General features: G+C 47.9%; 1 protein-coding gene across 1 annotated transcript in view; it reads right to left on the minus strand.

Moving 5' to 3' along the window:
- The window catches only part of LOC147746889 (E3 ubiquitin-protein ligase HECTD3-like), a 523212-nt gene that overhangs the window by 457635 nt on the left and 44306 nt on the right, over window positions 1-21271 (minus strand). Inside the window, exon 2 of the mRNA XM_086952298.1 lies at window positions 2669-2829. Coding sequence (XP_086808424.1) covers window positions 2669-2829 — 161 coding nt within the window. The remainder of the gene's footprint in view (window positions 1-2668; window positions 2830-21271) is intronic.

Raw genomic sequence — 21271 nt, forward strand, 5'->3', positions numbered from 1 at the left:
TGAGGAACGTAGTCATGGAAGTGTCAATGTCCGGGGTAACGGCCACCTTGTGGGCCAGGTCAGGACGGGGGCACTCGGACTTAAGGCGGGCTCTCACCTCTTTGTCAAAGCCTTTACAGAGGTGAGTCTGCAGGTAGTCCGCCACTGCAGGGGGGGGGAACCCAATCAGAGGACCTAGGGTGCACAATGTCGGAAGAGTCAAAAGAAAAGGGGGAAGGGTGGACAGGAGAAGCATGCTTCAGTTTCTTGGTGCGATTGCGCGGGCAGCATCTGAGGAGTCCGTATCAGTGCCAGTGTCCGTAGTGGTATCCTGAGGGGGGTGGAGGGGGTAGGACGGGATGGGAAGGTCTTGTCGCCTGCGGACTCCTTAGAATTATATAATTTGTCATAGGACTGGGAGTGGGGCCAGGCAGAGTCGGAAGCCGCCTTCTTAGGTGGGGGAGGGCGGACCCGGTCCTGGTCACGGAGAGGAAAGGGCTTACCAGGGACCAACAGCTCTAATTTCTTGGCCTGGCCAGTGGGAGCAGGGCCGAGGAGAGGGCCTTCTCAAGTTTAGCGTCCAGTTTTTTCTCAATGAGGTCGTCTATGGACTCATATTCATAGTACTCCTCATTGCCCTGGTAACCACACGCAGTACCCTCCTCTTCGCAGAATTCCGTGTCTGCCATAATCGAAAGTAATCGTCCAATTCCACTCAAGTCCCCAGAGGGAAGCGAAGTGTCCAGCCCAGGCAAGGGCGTCAATCAGGGGAAGTGCCAGGCGCAGGAGCCGGGAATACTAGTCAAATGTCCGTCGAATAAGTCCAGATCGTCGACCGGTGGAGGGAATAAATTTGTCCCGCTTCCTCACTCACTGGGAAGTAAGGGTCAATATTCCGAGCTTCGATGCAAAAGCAATGAGAGCGCTGCTTGAACGTCGAAACACAGCCCCTCGGCTTCTGGCCAAACAGCGTGATTCCCCACTTCAGCCGGGGGCAGAGCGTCGTGTAGGTACTAAAGAAGGGTTGCGTGCGTACACTGACGCGCGCACGTCCCTGAAGGCGTACGTTGGGCCCCAAAGGGCTCCGTCACACGCCTCCTTCCCTGAGGGGGGGGCTAAGTCCCTCGTAATCGCGGACCACTCCTCAGGCGGCCGCGGGTCAAGCAGCGAAGGAAGGGAGAGAACGGGGCCTAGTGGGGCAACACGCGCTCCAAGAAAACTAATAAGGGAACAAGGAGTGGGCCAGAGAGGCCCAGCTCCGGAGTCGGGAAGAAAATGAAACCGTTATTGTCGTAGATCCTGGAACCGCAATAGCGGTATACGCACGCACAAGGAGAGAAATAACAATGCAAATATATACACAAATCAATAAATATAGCCAAATACATACGCCAAAGGCGATATCAAACACATGAGGCCTGCAATGCAGAAGTATGAGCATATAAGATAAAGAGCACTTATCTGGGCTGCGGAGCAGCAAAGAAAGAGGAGGCCAATTTAGTGTCTCTGTACTTTATGTGCTTGTTACTACTTTGATTGGTTATGATTATTGGAGGCGTGGTTCAAAGCCTCAGGGGAAATGTTTTTTATCATTGTAGTTTTACTTTCATTGGCTGCTGTTTGTGCAGTAAAGAAATTAGAAAGCATAATCAGAAGCCTCCGGTCCTGCCATAGAATCAGTCTGGAAAACTATCTCCAGGACTCTTCAGATCCATTACCCAACCTCACTGAGCACTTGTATCCTGTAGAACAAGTTATCTGTGAGACGTCTTTTTGTCAACTTGGATAAGCACAAACGGATTCACCTGTAATCATTGTTTTGAGGTTCTTTTGATGTAGACTCACATGCTGTGCACACTTCTAGTGTGTACCATGAGAGTGACTGAGGGTGCATAACAAATTTACCAGGATGAGTGAGCCGGAATAACATTTATCTTATGGTACATGTGGACATCTACACATAGGAGGGGAACACGCCTCAGGTAGGAGCCAGTTTTTTAAACAGCTGAAGTTAAAATGTAGGTGCTCGTCAGCAAAAATATATATATTAACAGTTTATTAATGTCTGGAAGCTTCAATTCAGGGCCCTGGGAGAGCTATATGGTGCACATGGTTGTGGAATGTATTGTGTATTTTATGATCAGACTTTTTATAAACTGTAAAACATGTTTCAATGTGAAATACATTTAACATTGGCACTCATCGGTCCACATATTTATGTTGCAGCTAATTTGAAGAGTGTTAGCTCTATGGGTAAAGAAAAGAGCAAGGTAGAGTGCACTAAGACAGTCACTCTCAGTCAAAAGATCTATTACTCCTTCTGCACAGTCCACTTGCGCGGTCAGCTGTTTACCTATTGAGGTTGCAGAAATCTGTGTTGTGGGCCCCTGGACCCAATGTGTTGCGGTTACATCTATAGATGTAGGTTGGAGAACATGTAGAAGTAGTTGCACACTACTGAGAAAAAAAGAAACGCTTTCTGGGCAACGGCAAAGATTGGAAAGTCATGCAGTGCCACTGATGACTGGCCCATGGTGGGCAAAAATACATGGCCCATGAAACTGAACCCACATGTACTCTTTTGTTTAGAGGTGGAGCCTATATACTTATGTGACCTGTGATTTTCATGTGACAGACATGATAGGAGAGTGGTCTTTGTACCTTCTTCTGAAGTAGAGGAATTACCTACTTGCCGACTGGCTTGTAATCAATTCCAAAGAGAAGCTGCTGTCGCTGGATCTGATCAGGGAGGTTCACAGGCACCAGACAGTCTCCACCTTCTGAACGTCGGCACCGGACTATCCATCCTTCCTCCAGGTCACAACCAGTCGCAAACTCTTTCAGTTGTCTCTGCAGATATGACAGCAGCACATGAGTGAATAAAGCAAGAGCTCAGTTCAGGCACTCACAAGAGTAAAAAACAATGCAGTGCCCTGGATGCAGGTGTCTGGTACAACAGCATCGTTTAATTACTTATTTCAAGTATCTATTATAGAACAGACCTAAAGCTTTACATGTAACAGTGAACTCTGAGCAGAGATAGGAGAAACCAGGGACAGAAAGCACAGAGTCAGAAGTCTGAAGAGATGAGCTTATAATCTTTTTTGAAATCAAGGAGGTTAGAATTTAGTTTTATGCAATTCGGAATAGGGGTCGTAGTCCAGGGGCTAGTTTTACCTGCTTTGTAGTCTTGGTTTTCTTAGTTTTAGGTTTTTCAAGAATTAGAATTTATCATGAGCAGTGCGAAGGTAATACTGCCTGTTCCGTGTGGTGGTCAAACCTCGTACTACAGTAGCCTATGGATGCTTAAAGCCTGCAAGATCAACCAACAGTGGGATGTACTGACTGGACCCTTCATGTTAGTCTCCATTTACAGTTCTTTTGTGGATCCTTCAGCACCCTGGCCATCATCAAGATTCTTCTAAGACGTCAAATGGCTACAGCACATAGATAAACGAAAACAAGTGTGCAAATGCAAAGGGCTTTCATTCCACAAGAAAGCAACAGAGCCATGTTTGATAAGCTACAAATAAAACTGGGCATCCACCTTAACCAAAGTAATATGTCCAACTCCCATTTGAATGGGTCAAAACATAACCGAAATTCAGACACATCACACTGGGCACCATCCATTCAATGTGCATATTTTCCAGGGTCATTAAAGAGAGGTGAAGATTGTTTTCAAGCATTAGATGGAATCTACAGGCTTGATTAGGACCATTCCAACCTCATTCAAGAAATCTAGAGGGCACTGAAAGGAAATAAAAAGCACACAGGTTCGAACAGCCTGGTTCTTGTTTCTTGCCCATTCTTCGGAAAGCAAACAGGAGACCGTTGAGGAGGCAGTGCCGGAAAAGGAGTCATACTTATGATCCAAAAGGTGAGAAGCGACTTTGGTGAATCAACGCCCATGCCAATATGTGACATTTCTGATCCACAAGAAAGAGCATGTGCTGGGACTGAATCATGCGAAGGAAGTAGACGTAGAGTTAAATTGCCTAGAATTAGTTGCACTATTCTTTATCCCACCTATTTATGCAAAGCAATGATGAAGCATGGATTAAGAATATATGATACATGCATGTTTATATATACAAACAGATAATGGAGGAGCCAGTTGAGTTAGACTTTTTGGGTCAAAGAGTTCATGGTATAATAGAATGGAAGGAAGCTGGGCTCAAGAGCTACCATGTAACAAGTAATCTGGACACCACAAGTGTTACTAGACACTATCATCACTATGCATCAGCCAAGCACTGACTGCGCTTGCGTCATCCTTCACACACCTGGTTTGTTTCCACTGAGCCTCCTCAAAGTTTGATCTGATCTTCGTCTTGGAACTGTGTACTTGAACTGACTAAGGCATAACTGGCTCACATAATGCAGGCATAACTGGCTCACACAATACAGGTATGACTGGTTCACTACCTCTACATAGGTGTTTCCCCAAGCTATTAGTCGCTAGAAAGTTAAGTGCAAACATTGCACTGGTTGGGTCTAAAGAATATGGTGGTGCTTGCAGGGTAGACATAAACACTTAGCAAATCTAAGCAAGGTGTCACACGTGCCTAACACTCTCCTGTCCCTCCCCATTTCATGATGTATTGAGGCAGAGACAAAAATCATGGAAAGAAGCACAGACTAAGAGGGAGAAGAGAAGCACAGAAAAAGAGGGTAGCAATAACCAGAGACAAAGAGGGTGGAAATAAGCACAGGCAATGAAGGTGGAAATAACCAGAGAGAAAGAGGGCGGAAAAAGCACAGACAATGAAGGTGGAAAGAAGCAGAGACAAAGAGGGTGGGAAGAAGCACAGACAATGAAGGTGGAAATAACCAGAGACAAAGAGGGCGGAAAAAGCACAGACAATGAAGGTGGAAAGAAGCACAGACCAAGAGGGTGGGAGGAAGCACAGACAAAGAGGGAAGAAAGAAACACAGACTTAGAGGGTAGCAAGTAGCCAAGCCAAAAAGAGTTGGAAGGAAATGGGCAGAACCTATTTTGCTCTGATATATTGTGCTGGCACTACCAGCATTGAGTGTGTGAGATGGAACTCAGAGGACAAATCAGCAAAGTCTGCACGATACAATCCCAATCTGGAGGCCTGCATTGTGTGGGACTAGTGCACCCCCATGTCCAAACCTGCATGCACCCACTTTTTCATGAATGCAGATCCTGGTCGTTATCATAGAATAGATACTTGGGTGCATTATCACATAAGGTATTGCCTCCTTACATTAGAAGCAATTCAAAATCGAGCTCGGCAATAGATCGCCAAGTCCAAGTCACCTCTCTTCCTTCGGAGCGCTCGGCCTCTCCTCACCCTTTCCACACGAGTATTTAAGACTCCACTATTGTTTTTCTCCATTTTCATTATGTACCTCAGTGCCCACACCACCTGGTCCAGTCTTAAGGCTTTTCTGTCTACAGCTATGCAGAAAACAATTGACTGATCCTGCAATTACAACACTCACCCGATTCGGATATGTTTATGGTAGGTGTTACAGGATGCCTGTAACACCTGTGACAATGATTAATGGACCAGCAGCTATGAATACTTGCAGGCTGGCTCCGAGATGTGATGACCTGCAGCTAACCCTGCAATAAACTGTGTGCAGTGCGCCCCGCGGAAGCGGGACACTGAATGTCACTAGTATGGAACATCAACAGTCCTGGTGAGCGGACATGGCCTGGCCACCCTGGTCCTTGCAACAGGGGAGACCGCTGGAAGAGGCCGTGCCCCCTGGGATCATTTCCTAAATTCTTTCAGATGGAATTATAAGGTTGGGGTAAAGGGAGGCAGGTGGGAAGGCAGTCACAACCTAAGTGGAGGATTGGTGTTCCTGGGGGTTTGGCATTAGTTCTCTTTAGAGCAATGTTTGGGGGATGGGAGGGGTCGTTAGTTTACTGGGATGGGGACAAGCTGACTGCCTTGACAGCATTTGTTCCTTCAATAATCGAGGCGCTGAGAGCATAGTTGAGGGTCTGCAGCTCTTACTCATCACAGCGCGGGGACACGCCGGTGTGCGTAACCAGGCGCTTTATAAGCTTCCCTATTATTATTATTATTGCTAATGGGCTCGACATGGTATTTACAGCACACGTGGCACACAAGCACCGCCACACGTTCTCCCAACCGTGCAACATAATGTACCTCACCACTCTGCAGCACGCTAATGTTGAGTGCCGGATTAGACGGCTGAAGTAATGTGCTGTACCTGGAATGTCCAGGTCTCAATGAGCACCGGAAGTCCCGGCTCGCTCGGTAGGGAGTGGATGTGTGCTTCCTGCAGGAGACGCAGCTGGCAGCACTGACTCTCGGCTCCGCGCCCGATGTCGTGGAGATACTTATTCATCCGTCTACTCCAACTACGGCAGGGGTGCTGCTGCTATCCTCCTTCGAAGGGGACTGCCCTGGCGCACGACACACTCTCTCATGAATGAGGAGGGGCCATGTGTCATCCTAGCTGGAACTCTATTCCAACAGTCCAGGACCCTGGTGGCCGTGTACAGGCCTAACCTGGACGACACTGGGTTTTACCTGAAGGTCTAGAGACAGGCCGCAAACTATGGCCCGAGGGCAGTAGTGTGGGGTGGAGATTTCAATGCAGCATTAAACTTGTCACCTAGACCACACGGGTGCCAGAAAGCACCATCCACAGGCCGCAGACATCTTGAGGGCACTGCTTGTTGCTAAAGCATTGACCGCAGTGGTCGAAGTGGGAATAAAAAGTAGGGGAACTATGGGTGGAGAATCAGGGGGCGGGAATAACCGAAGATTGAATCAGTGGGCGGAGTCAGGGGTGTGGCTAGAAATAGCAAAACATACCAATTTTTACTACGTTTAGCATTTCACTGACCAGTTACAGCTTATAACGTTATTTAATTAAAACAATGGATAAACATGTGTATTTCAGGTTTAATTCAGGAAAAAGCAAACACTCATAGGGAATACAGATTGTAAAGTGTGTAAAATATAAGCAGGAACAACGTGTTACCTTAATGCTTTTACTCGCATTGTTCATAAATCAATGATTTTTTTTTGTCTCAAACATTGAGGTCATGAATACAGGGCTCCTCCTGTACACATGTGTTAAGCAGGGCTCGGAAGAGAAAGGGACTCTTCAGGAGAATCTAGACTCAAGGAAACCCGCAAAGGCTCCTTCATATTCATGTCAGCCAGCTAGCTGCTCAATCATAATATAGCAAAAAGAACAACTGGTGGACAGAATGCAGAACAATATCATACATTCACCCCAGTACAGAGATCTGGGCCTAAATCCATTGTTTCTTTGCTCACCATGCCATTCCAGGTTGGACCCAGCAATATGCAAATCAGTCTTGATCCTGCACCCAATGGGAACAGTCCAGCCCGAACTGCCAGGCCAGGTCCTCCCTAGACTGGAAACAAGCATCCTAGGACCGGTTTCGGGCTTTCAGCCCTCATCAGCCAGGATAGCTTGATTCCAGTGGCATGGAGAGCACAGGACTCATGTCTGAGCATACTTGTCCCACTCGTGACAAATGCAAAAAGAACAATTGATGGACAGCATGCAGAACAATGTCATACAATCACCCCAGTTCAGAGATCTGGGCTTAAATCAATCGTTTTTTGCTCACCACCTCTCCTGCCCCGTCACCTCTCCTGCCCAGTCAACTCTCCTGCCCCGTCAAGTCACTTCTCCTGCCCGGTCACTTCTCCGGCCCGGTCACTTCTCCTCTCCTGCCCTGTCATGTCCCCTGCCCGTCATGTCACCTGTCCGTCACCTGCCCGGTCACTTCTCCTGCCCCGTTGCCTCTCCTGCCCGTCGCCTCTCCTGCCCCGTGGCCTCTCCTGCCCCGTGGCCTCTCCTGCCCCGTGGCCTCTCCTGCCCGTGGCCTCTCCTGCCCCGTCGCTTCTCCTGTCCCGTCGCTTCTCCTGTCCCGTCGCTTCTCCTGTCCCGTCACTTCTCCTGTCCTGTAGCTTCTCCTGTCCCGTCACTTCTCCTGTCCCGTCACTTCTCCTGTCCCGTCACTTCTCCTGCACCGTCACTTCTCCTGCACCGTTAATTCTCCTGCCCCGTTCACTGCTCCTGCCCCGTTCACTGCTCCTGCCCCGTTCACTGCTCCTGCCCCGTTCACTGCTCCTGCCCCGTTCACTTCTCCGGCCCGGTCACTTCTCCGGCCCGGTCACTTCTCCTCTCCTGCCCTGTCATGTCCCCTGCCCGTCATGTCACCTGTCCGTCACCTGCCCGTCACCAGCCCGGTCACTTCTCCTGCCCCGTTGCCTCTCCTGCCCGTCGCCTCTCCTGCCCCGTGGCCTCTCCTGCCCCGTGGCCTCTCCTGCCCCGTGGCCTCTCCTGCCCCGTGGCCTCTCCTGCCCCGTCGCTTCTCCTGTCCCGTCGCTTCTCCTGTCCCGTCGCTTCTCCTGTCCTGTCACTTCTCCTGTCCCGTCACTTCTCCTGTCCCGTCACTTCTCCTGTCCCGTCACTTCTCCTGCACCGTCACTTCCCTTGCCCCGTTCACTGCTCCTGCCCCGTTCACTGCTCCTGCCCCGTTCACTGCTCCTGCCCCGTTCACTGCTCCTGCCCCGTTCACTGCTCCTGCCCCGTTCACTGCTCCTGCCCCGTTCACTGTTTCTGCCCCGTTCACTGTTTCTGCTCATGCCTAATCACCACTCCTGGCCCATTACTTCTACTGCTTCGTCACTTCTCCTGCCCAGTCACCTCTCTTGCCCATCACATCTCCTGCCTGTCATGTCACCTGCCCGTGACTTCTTGTGCCCGGTCACCTCTCCTGCCCTGTTGGCTCTCCTTTTATGTCACTGCTCCTGCCCCGTCCACTGCTCCTGCCCCGTTCACTGCTCCTGCCCCGTTCACTGCTCCTGCCCCGTTCACTGCTCCTGCCCCGTTCACTGCTCCTGCCCCGTTCACTGCTCCTGCCCCGATCACTGCTCCTGCCCCGTTCACTGCTCCTGCCCCGTTCACTGCTCCTGCCCCGTTCACTGCCCCTGCCCCGTTCACTGCCCCTGCCCCGTTCACTGCCCCTGCCCCGTTCACTGCTCCTGCCCCGTTCACTGCTCTGGTCCTGTTCACCGCTCCTGTCCGTTTACCGCTCCTGTCCTTTCACCGCTCCCGGTTACCGCTCTAGCTCATGACCCGTCACCTCTCCTGCCCCGTCACCTCTCCTGCCCCGTCACCTCTCCTGCCCCGTCACCTCTCCTGCCCAGTCACCTCTCCTGCCCAGTCACCTCTCCTGCCCAGTCACCTCTCCTGCCCAGTCACCTCTCTTGCCCAGTCACCTCTCCTGCCCAGTCACCTCTCCTGCCCAGCCACCTCTCCTGCCCAGCCACCTCTCCTGCCCAGCCACCTCTCCTGCCCAGCCACCTCTCCTGCCCAGCCACCTCTCCTTTCCTGTTGCCTCTCCTGCCCCGTCACTGCTCCTGGCCTGTCAGTTTTCCTGACTCATCACATTTCCTACGCCGTAACTTTTCCTGCCCCGTCACCGCTCCTGCCCGTTTACTGCACCTGCCCGTTCACTGCTCCTGTCCGGTCAGCAGTCCTGCCAGATCACCGCTCCAGCCCCATCACTTCTCCTGTCCCATCACTTCTCCTGCCCCGTTCACTGCTCTTATCCGTTCACTACCCCTATCCGTACACTGCTCCTGCCGGTTACCGCTTCTGCCCGTGCCTAATCACCGCTCCTGCCCCTTCACTTCTCCTGCTCCATCACTTCTCCTGCCCCGTCACTTCTCTTGCCCCGTCACTTCTCCTGCCCCGTCACCTCTCCTTTCCGGTCACCTCTCCTGTCCCGTCACTGCTCTCGACACGTCAACTCTCCTGCCCCGTTGCTTCTCCTATCCGTTACTTCTCCTGCCCGTCACTTCTCCTGCCCGTCACTTCTCCTGCCCGGTCACCTCTCCTGCCCTAGTACCTCTCCTTTCCTGTCGCCTTTTCTGTCCAGTCACTGCTCCCACTGCTCCTGTCCAGTTCAATCCGTGTACAACATTGACAAATTACACAAGATGTCAAGTTCCCCACAGTACTCTGTCTGGGGAAAGCTCCTCTGTAATCACCAGGCCCGGAATGGCCATAGCGGGCAACAGGCGTTTCCCTGGTAGGCTACTAGGGTGGGGGCTGGGTTTTGGGCCCCTGGAAGGCTGATTTTGTTACTGGGGGTCGGCAATATCGGCCCCAAAATCGGCCAAAACCAAAATGCAACTGGAAATATTATCTGTGACCTGATACTGGTACTTTGTGAATTTCGCCGAAATGAAATGAAAAATGTATGTATAAAACTTTTTTAATGTAAAGTGGTCTTATACCTATTTTGGTAAGTTTGCACTATATAAATAAATGCATAGTAAATAAATAAACAAATATAACACAGGGATGGGGTTGACAGTGATAGGGACTTATTTCAAAAGAGAGGTAATCCTATTGATTTGCAAATGACGGATGATGAGAAAATCAAGAAATGTCTCTCAACTCCCGACAATAAGGACCGCTGAACACAAGGGGCAATGGGTGGTAGCAAGAAGTCTGTAGTAAAGTACAGGAAGATACAAAGCATTACATTAGTGCAATGTAGCTTTTTGTTTGTGAGTTCACTTGATAGAAGGCAGATTTCTTGCCCAAAATTCGAAAGCACGTTTGCTCAAGCTGCTGGGCTGCACTCCCCCTCACCCCAGGGGAGGCCGACTGAGCAGTTTGCCAGGGCCGGTTTCTGTACCCTGGTAATCACCAACTCCGATCTCACTGGGACTTGATATGCTAAAGGCAGAGGGCGGGCGCATTGTCATTGGAAAGGGGATAATCTGCCTCAATCGGAATGACAATGGGCCTGCGCTCAGTCTGTGAGAGCACAGGGAGGGCCTGCTGCAGCCTCTGGAGTGCAGCAGAGAAGTGTGAGCAGCACCTTGAATATGAATGAAAAAAGTTATCGTTTTTTAAGTAGGACTATTCTTGCCGTCCCAGGATGCTTTTTAGAAAGCAAGAAGTAGGGGAACGGACTGAAATAATTTTTAGAATTAGGGGCATGCCGTGCCCTTCCGCTCCCGCCCACTTCTACCACTGATTGACCGATGTATGATATCATACACATAGGGATAGTCAGAGTGGTACCAGCCACTCCACGTACTATGGCTCATGGTCTCGCATTGATTTCTGGCTAGTGAACAGGGATGTGGTCACTTGGACTGCGGCAGTGAACCACCTCCAACGCACGGTCTAGGATCATGCCCCGGTGCGACTGGTGCTGACCATGTCACAAACCATCCCACAGGTGTTTTTCTGGAGGCTGACTCTGCATATTTTGCGAGTTTCGGTGTTATGGGAGGAGATCTACACTGCTATCATAGACTGGAAACATCGGTTACATCGTGGGGTTTACACTGCAATACCTTTACACGGGAGGTATTACAACAAAAGTCATTACAATGACTTGCAGTAGATGGCGCTCCAACCTAAGGAATAGTATGATTTACTATTCCAACACCTTCCTTACTGTACGTAACCTGGAGTTGGAATAGTAAATTATACTATTCCTAAATCCAGCGCCTTCCAACGCAAGTCGTCGTAACGATTTGCGTTGTAATGCCTGCGTTGTAAAGGTATTGCGGTGTAAACAACGCAATGCAACATCATTTATTCATCATATACAACTCCGAGAATAATGCAGGAACGGTTGGGTCGTCATCCACACTATGGGAGGCTTTTAAGGGGGTGATGCACAGGACTTGTACCACGAAACAGGCCGGGGTGCTGAAGGCTATCAGGGGAACCTTAAGCAGACTGGAGGCAGCGATTGGAAGACTTGATTTGACTCAAGTCGCTGACCCCAGCCAGACTACACTGGCAGGCATTACACATAAGAAATCATAATACTGTGTGGAAGCTGAAAGGGAGGTGAACTATTTAGGGAACGAGGCACAGGTGCAACGATACGGGGAGGGAGACCGAGCTAGCAAGACTCAGGCGGCCTTACTACAGAGGCCACACGCATCTACCTATAGGGTGGAAATGAGGGACACTAAAGAACAACTGATCACCTCCCCGACTGCACTACCGGAGGTTATGTCCTCCTTATATGCCAAGCTATAAACTGCAGGTCCACCCTCGGACGAGCGTGCCATACTAGAATACTTCGACACTGTACAGCTGCTCTGGCTGGAGTTGGGGCAAAGGGAATTCCTGGACGCTACGATAACACTGGAGGAGATAGCACAGGTCATAGCTGGCCTACCGGCCAGGAAGGCTTTGGGTTCAGGCGGACTTACACCCGCCTTTTACAAAGAATACACTGATATATAAATCCCACATCTCATCGAGATGTACCACAAATCGCTGTCGAGGGGGCAGCTACCCCCATCCCTGTGCGCAGCTATGATTGTCATGATACTCAAGCCAGACTAGTCCCCTATTCTGTGCGACTCCTACTCCCTGTCTCTGATAAATATTGACACCAAAATCTACGCAAAGGTCCTGGCAAACTGCTTGTTGCCACATATGCCCCTAATCATATGGCCGGATCAGTCTGGGTTTGTGCCCGGGCACGCAAGGTCGCATAACTTACATTCCATTTTTGTTGTCATCCACCATATCCACCCCTCCTTTCCGGCAGTGGCAGCCATTCTCAATGCCGTAAAAGCATTTGATACGCTAGAGTGGCCGTTTCTTTTCACACTGATGGCGCGGCTGGGGTTTTGTGCCGGCTATATACAGAAGATCCAACTTCTATATGCCCAACCCACTGCCCGCATATGGCTCAACAGGCATGTGTCTGAACTGTTTGGGGTCACCCATGGCGCTAGACAGGGATGGCCCCTTTCCCCCCCTTCTTATTGCAATCGCCATAGAAACACTGGCTGCTAAACTGCAACATTATCGCGCGGAACGCAGTATTGCTTTTACCGGCTGGGGGTGTAAATGTATGCGGATGACATCACCCTCTATATCCAGGAGCCGAGCACCAATCTCAAACCTTCGACGTGCGAGGTAATAAGATTCGGGGGACTCTCGGGTATTCAGATTAATTGGGGAAAGTTGATACTTTTCCCACTCACGGAGGCCGCCGTCCCATCCCAAACTGAATATCCATTCAGATAGGGCACAGAACTAGTCAAATATTTGGGTATATGGCTAAGCCGGGATGTGGAGGAGATCTGGAGGGCAAATTATGGGCGGGCGATGGACTACAAAAGGGCATACCTGGATGTAGGACCCTAGATTCGATGTGGACAAGATTCTGAACCAGAAACCACTGAATTTCAACCGTCTGGACACTCTGGACTTCGTTTGGGACAGTCTTCGTCTCCCTCTCAGTCGAAAGCATTGGATGTGCCCGTGCACCATACAGGCTCCTTGCTGGAATCGGGAGTATCAAGGACAACCGAAGATATCTCCCTTGGAGTGAAGGAGTCACTCCCCTGCAACCGCAGGCACCATAATGCAACTGACCGGTCTGCTGATCCTGAGCTCCTGAGGACTCCGAAGGCTCCAGCAACACCGGAGGTGGGTTCTACGTCCCTCGAGGTCCGAGCTGGCCTTTCACCAAGTTTGAGGATAGAATCCCTCTTGGGGGCTGCAATACCCGTACCCCATATGCACCACGTACTTTTGCAAGTGCATAGGCTTGTTGGCATTTCCAAATCAAGTACACTGGGCTCCGAGTAGCCCCGACTTATGCCACCATTTCACCAAAACCCTTCAGCCTCCTCACACTGAGTGTTCCGTGGGGTGTTGCTTTGTAATTCTGCTCGAGGTCCCCCCATGACTCCTGTGCCTCCGTCCTGTTGGTCCTCTTGAGGGTCAACACTGCTTTTCTTGGGCTCCCCTGGTTGCTCCAGGCTTGCCCTGACTCCCTTGTGTTTAGTGAGTCCCCTGGACCATGCTGGTCCCAACCGTAACTTTTCTTAACCATCATCATGGGTTGCTGCTGCCAAGGCTTGTTGGTGCTCTAGCCGGACAACGACCCCTCGGTACTCGACATCCTTCGCGGGACAGCTCGTATCTGGCTCCTGGTCGTCCTCGACGTCTCCTGGTCCCGGTGGCTGAAGAGTCAAGAACCCCTCTTCGCACCTGAAATCGGTGGGCATTCGTCTACTGAGCCCCTGGTCACTCTTCAGTGACCCAGAGTCAGTCCCCTCTGCTTTCAGGTACTCTTCAACAGGAATCCACCTTTGGGGTTCGACCCTTTTCTTCTTTCCACTGTGGCATTTCCTTGAAGTCCTCCATTGAGATGGACGGCGATTTTCGACACCATTTCAGCCCTATGCACCCAGCTTCCCTGGAATAGGTAACTCTGGTACTACGGTATCCACGGGTGGGGTGGCACTCCAACCTTCTGTGATCCAAAGGGTTTCCTCGTAATCCACTGGGAAGGGTCCTTAAACTTTAAAACTTCCACCGTGACTCACTCATAGAATTGTATGGAACATGTGGTCATGTTCTCACACTGCACCCGTCTTCAATGGGGTCCCTACTTACTCACCTTGAGTGGTTCCTTGGGGTCTCAGCGATTCTATATCCTCTACACACTGTCTTGACTCGAGTCGTGTTTCTTATACCACTATTTTAGTATATGGTTTGGTCTCCCCTTGGAGCCCACTGTGTATTAGTGCTACTTAAGATTATTTCTGTGCTACAGTATTGTGTGCTTTGTGTCCTTCTGCGTGTAGCAGATACTGTGAAGTAAAGTGTTATAATAATAAATACATATTTGTATAACTATTGTGTGATTCTCCTTTCATTTAACCAATACAATAAGGTTGCATTCTGGTAAAACAAGCTGCTTAACACTCCTTCAAGACTAAGCCAGAAGGCTGTTCTCCACAGCTACCACTTGGATAGCTTTCTAAGGTTATATTTGACTTCCTAAATCACCAGAAGGGTTGTTTGGACTGGTACAAGGTGCCCACTTTTATTAGTGAAAAATAAAATGTGAGTCCAAGGGAACCCGGGACTAAGCTATGCACAGCTTAAACGGCACTAAGGCCTGAATATTACAAACAAACTTTTCAAAAATAGTAAACTTAAGTTTTTTACTTTCATAGTTGCACAAGAATCACAGTATAATGAATCGTACAAGCAAAAACCACAAAATAAAGCTTTTCAAAATCCTAATACGTTAAGTTTCACAATATTCAAAGAAGGAGCATATAGAATAATTTCAATTTAAATGCCAAAAAACCTTCATCAACAACCCAATGCATTTCGGGTTCAACCTGAACCCTTCGTCAGGGGTATAAGTGTAACAAAAAACAAATATTAATTCAATTTCAAGTCTTCGGAGTCAGTCAGGTAGCGAATCTACAAAAGATATATATGTAGTTGCCTCAGTTATAGCAATCATAAAATACAGTACAAATGATAATCACCAATTGTCTTATGGCTGTAAGTATTTACAATCCTCAAAACGACACCACCAGAGCAAAAAGATAATAAATAGATTATAAATAAAGCAGTCATAAAAAGAATAGTAAGGTGAAGTCAAAAACATAGAACGCCGTGACAATGTGTTATGTGATTGGTCTAACATCCAAGAATGAAAAGAGAAGAACCAAAGCAAGTAATAGCGTGAAGACTATAAAATATCCCTTGTGAGTGATATGACCATACACCACACATGTTTGTACCTTCTGTGGTCCAACCTGACCCAAAACGCAGAATTAGCGTGTTATCGAAATAAGTTGTGAATCAAAAAGGATGCTGAAACTGAATGGGAAATATATGAATGTGCAGTAATCTTGATGCATCCAACAACTGAAAAGAACTATCTAACTAAAGATAACATACCCCGGTTTCCAAGGGATGAAGTTCAGAACGTAGCCAAAATCATGATGACCTTCGTGAGTTAATAAAATAAAAATTACGTAATTCAGTGAGATCCGGCCGATATAATAAGCCAAATGCTCAAAGTTAAAAATGGGACAGGGGTCTCCGTCTTACCTAAAGGTGAACGAACAGTCACCCCCTCGAAGTTCTCACTGTGTGTGGTCCAAAGACGATCTAAACTAAACATGCAAAGTACTCGGTGTCAATATAAACGCTAAGTCCAATGGTGAAACGTTTATTAGTGGACAGCATATACCAGGTCATCTTCTCACAGTGTGTGTTAGATCCAGGATCATGATTTTAGTGCTGGTATGTGTTAGATTTAGGATCAGGAGTATAGCGCATGTGTTCGATCCAGGATCATGATTATAGCGCATATGTTTGATCTAGATCGGGAAGTCTAGTGTTGGTGCATTTGTAATTATTAGATCCAGGATCATTATTCTAGTGCATATGTTCGATCTAGGATCAGAAGTCTAGTGTAGGTGCATTTGTTAGATCCAGGGTCATGATTCCAGTTCATATGTTCGATCCAGGATCAAGAGTCTAGTGCTGGTGTGTGTTAGATCCAGGCTCATGATTCTAGTGCTGGTGGGTGTTAGATCCAGGATCATGATTCTAGTACATATGTTCGATCTAGGATCAGGAGTATAGTGATGGTGCATATGTTAGATCTAGGATCATAATGCTGGTGTGTATTAGATACAGGATCATCATTCTAGTGCATATGTTCGATCGAGAATCAGGAGTCTAGTGTTGGTGCATTTGTTAGACCCAGGATCATTATTCTAGTGCATATTTCGATCTAGATGTCCCTCACGAGTCAAATGCAAAAGCTATATGAAAGGGTTTCAATGCTTTTGCATTGGACTCGTGAGGGACATCTAGTAACGACTAGTGGAACTGCAGCTTGATGTAAGAATAATTTCAATGCTTTTGCTTTTGACTCGTGAGGGACATCTAGTAACGACTAGTTGAACGGCAGCTCTTTGCAGAATTATTTTGATATTGGATACTATAATATTCACTGCCCACTGCTAATCTCGTCCCATAATGCTTTGCAGGGCCTTAGGTTGGGATTGTTTTTTTGCCAAAAACTGTGCTTGGGGTGGTCCTAAGAGAATGGGACCACCACCGAATCGTTCAACAAGATGTGCTTTTTGTTTATGCTCTTTGTGTTCAAGGGATTTGTTTGGTCCTCCCCCTAGGTTAGGGGGGGACCCCAAAATCATCACCTCTCTCATTGCCTATTTTTTTCATTCAAAAAGTTCACTGGTTGGTTCACAAGTGAATTGGTTGGTAATATGCTTTTTCTTATGTAAAATTGCTTTATCAAAGCATCTGTGGATGTTGTTGATTTAGCTGCTACGCTACCTGAATAAGCACAGTTTTTGAACTGTGCTAGTTAGTAATACACCCAGGGTTAGTGCTGTTTAGAAGCTGACTCCACTACGTGGTACAGTTACCTGTTTTAACTGATTTGTACTAGTGATAGACCTTAGAGTGCCATCATTGCCTATTACTGACTACAAACTGTAAAACTAGTGATTACATTTCACCCACAATTAGGTATTTCCACATGCTCCAGGATCATGGTTCTATTTCTAGGGCATATGTTAAAACCAGGATCAAGATTATAGTGCTGGTGCATTAGTTCTGGTACATATATTTGATCCACAATCATTACTTTAGTGTTGGTGCACATGTTAAATCTAGGATTATGAGTCTATTGTGATGCACATATTAGATCCAAGATCATGATTCTAGTGCATATGTTAGATCCAGGATCAGGATTCTGGTGCAGGTATATATGTTAGATCCAGATCCCAATTTTGGCACATAAGTTAGATTCAGGATCATGGTTCCAATGCTTGTGTGTATGCTAGATCGAGGATGATGACTAGTGCTGGTTCATATGGTAGATCCTGGTTCACGATTCTACTCCTGGTGCACATTAGATCCAGGAGTGGCAGCTCATATGTTAGATCTAGGATCGCAAGTCTAGAGCTGATGCGTATGTTATATCCAGGATCATGATTCAGGTGCTGGTGCACAGGCTAGATCCAGGATCATGACTCTAGTACTGGTGCATATGTGGTATCCAGGATCACAATTCTACTCCTGGTGCACGTTAGATCCAGGATCATGGTTCTAGTTGTGGTGCGTATGTTAAATCCAGGATTGTAATTCTAGAGCTGATGCGTATGTTATAACCAGGATCATGACTACTGCTGGTGCACAGGTTAGATCCAGGATCATGACTCTAGTGCTTGTGCGGATGTGAAATCCAAGACCATGATTCTACTCCTGGTGCACATTAGATACAGGATTACGATTTTAATGCTGGTGCATATACTAGATCCAGGATCATGATTCTACTCCTGGTGCACATTAGATCCCGGATCATGATCCAAGTGGTGGTGCGTATGTTAGATCCAGGATAGTAATTCTAGAGCTGGTGCACATGTTAGATCTTTGCACCAGGACTGCCCAACTGAACTGGCAAGAGAAAGTTTGGCATGTTTGTAAATGGGCCTTGAGGGATGCCCAGGCAAGTCTTTTCGAAAGTAATTCTCTATGTGGAAATACTAGCAAGGTGATGTAGTTGGAGAAATCATTTCTGAGGCAGTCCCCAGCTGTGAGGCATTTTAAGACCAGAGTAAAAACACTTTTATTTACTGCACTGCAGGCTACTCTGGCACTTTGAAGGCCGACAAATGGACGGATTTATTTCCCGCACTGCAGGCTACTCTTGCACCTTGATGAACTACAAATGGATTTTGATTTGAAAGTTAACCACCTACTGCCAAGTCTTGTGTCCATCGCGTCATTCTGCTGAAGCTAGATATTTCCTTTCCAGGGTTTCATACATCAAACGCAAGCCATGGTGGCCACTGTACCCTCTCATCTGGGCTATGCTAATGGACTCTCCCACAGTGTGACCGACTACTTACTCTGCAGAGTCCATAAGGTTCCTAACAGAGTCACAAGATCAACATATCTCCCAGTGGGATGTAGAAAGCTGGCTCTGTAGATACTATACCAGAGTAAGGTATACTGTGCACAGAGCGCAGTGGATTCCCAGAGGCTTACTTAGATAACACTAAAAGCTCTATTTGTGCTAGTGTAGTCGAGCAGTTAGGCTTATCAGAGGGCTGTGTTAAGCATTTATTGTACACACTCAGGCAAGATATGTATTGCACACACTCAAAGGCTGAATCCAGACTAACTGTTTTGTATAAAACGTTATAATTGTTATTTTATTTCTAGAACCAAGAGGAACTCCATTGCAGGTAAGTAAATGTTTCACTAGCAGTAATACTTTCAAATGCAGTAGGAATTGTTTTGCAAGGAAGTAGAAAATGCTTTACAGCGATAGAAATACTTTTGTAGAATCGGACTAGAACAGTAGAACATTACACTATAAAAAGAAGGACCTTTATATGCAATAGGTTTGTAGGTAAGTACATGACTTGCTCTCTCAATTTACAAGGGCTTGGATCAACACTGATCAAGGTTCAGTTTACGGTACGTACTGTACCGCCAGCTGCACTGGGGCGGCCGGGTGTTGAGGTCACTGGGCCCAATGTTAATCAATGGAGGCTGGGGGCACCTCGGAGAGGCACAGTTTGCAGGTAAGTATCTTTGGTTTAAGGGCACAGGCCCCAGGGGTTAAGATCAGCCAAAGCTACACCACCAGCGGCACAAGCCAGCCAGGTGCAGGGTGCCAATCAGCGTCGGGAGCCCAATGCGTTTCAATGGGGAATCTCGGTTGCACAAAGAGGCTGCAGGCTAGGACAAGGAGACTGCTTGAAGGTGACCATCAGCTGGGCAGGTACGTTTGAGCACTGGAGGAGGTCGAGGCACCGTCGGTTGGGCTCACCAAGGCCAGGGGCTGAGGATGCAGGGGTACCTTTTAGTGTTGGGTTTTATTGGTTGGAGCAGGTAGTGGTCAGGGGTGGCTTTTTGGGGTCCTGGGGAGGTCCGACATCAATTGAGTCGAATTCTGGATCGCTGGGATATGTCACTGGACAGGTAAGCCACTCAGACTCAGGCAGTGGGTGTCAGGTGCAAAGTGGGTAGGGGTCGCAGATCTGCCTGGATCCAGAGTCCTTAAAGTTTGAGTTTTTTCTGGACAGGGCCACTGCCCTGGGGAGATCTTTGTCTTTATTGAAGAGTGGTAGTCTTCCTGAGTCTTGGAAGCCGCTGGCCACAGGAAAGACGTGGTCTTCTTCGCAGGCTCTTCAAGCTGAAGACAGGCCAGTAGGGCCAAGCCAGTTGTCGTCATCATGCTTTACCGTATGGCGTCTTCTTTGCCCTTCTTCATAGGTTGCAGGAATCTGAAGATCAGGTTTCAGGGGCTCCCCTAAATACTGAATTTAGGGAAATTACAGCCAATGGGCTACTTGCCTTACCGGTGACTACGCTGTTTGAATGTCCCCACCCTTTGGGGAGGGAGCATCTCCTAACCTGGTTGGCTAAAATCCATCTATCAAGATGGAGGATTTCCTAAGGTGGGTGTCACTTCAGCTCTGGACACCTTAGGGGTGATCCTGGCTGAGAGGGGACACACCTCTCCTGACTACTAATTTTCCTGCCGACCTTGCCACCAAAAGTGGGGCATGGTCAAACACTATTGTGCCATATTGCAAGGGTGTCTGTGTTGAGTAAAGCTAGTTTTTGCACAGGAAAGGGTCCTTTCCTGTACAAAAACTGTGCTTTATGGCATTGCCCACTTTCTATATGTGTTGTACAATGTAGCGTGCAAGCAAAGAGGGAACTCTTAGGAGAAATTAAAAAATTTCTCCGAGTTACTTTTATACAAATTGTGCACAATTATTTGCAGATTAAGATTTGCATCAAATCCCCTGGATGGTTGTGTGGGACGGTCCATACACCACCCATGGAACAACCCCTTGACACAAAGTAATGCAAGGTAGAGCATTGCACAGCTTTGTGTTACTTTGGGTTACTATCCAACATAAAACCCACCACTAGTTTTTTCATAAGGTCTGGGTTAAAAAAGTAACGCAAAACTGACGCAGAGCCTTTGCAAATAGCGGCCATAATCTCCTCTAAAACTTGCCTGTTTCACTTCTCCAGCATCTGAGGCAATCATTCCTCTCAAGGCAACATCTTGAAATTCTAGGACAAGCTCGCCATGGAAAGTTCTTACAAAGGGTTACTGCCTTCATCATAAGCCTAAGCCACTAAGCCTAGATCTACTGATCCACCACATGGAGTAAAGCAAACTCAAAACTCTGCTTCTGGGACTAGACCTGGGTATGCAGGAAATAGGTTATCAATCAAGAACAAACCTACTGCCTGAAGATAATTTATAGTTAAGCTATACGTCAAGGATAAAGCAAGGGAACTGTATAATCACATCCCCCAAAAGGCAATAATACAGTGTACAACAGCAAAAAAGCAGCAGACGCTAAACAGTTAATTGCAAAAAACACAGTTGATGGACAGAATGCAG

Source organism: Lissotriton vulgaris, chromosome 1_1 (genome assembly GCF_964263255.1).
Source record: "Lissotriton vulgaris chromosome 1_1, aLisVul1.2, whole genome shotgun sequence".
Lineage (NCBI taxonomy): Eukaryota > Metazoa > Chordata > Amphibia > Caudata > Salamandridae > Lissotriton > Lissotriton vulgaris.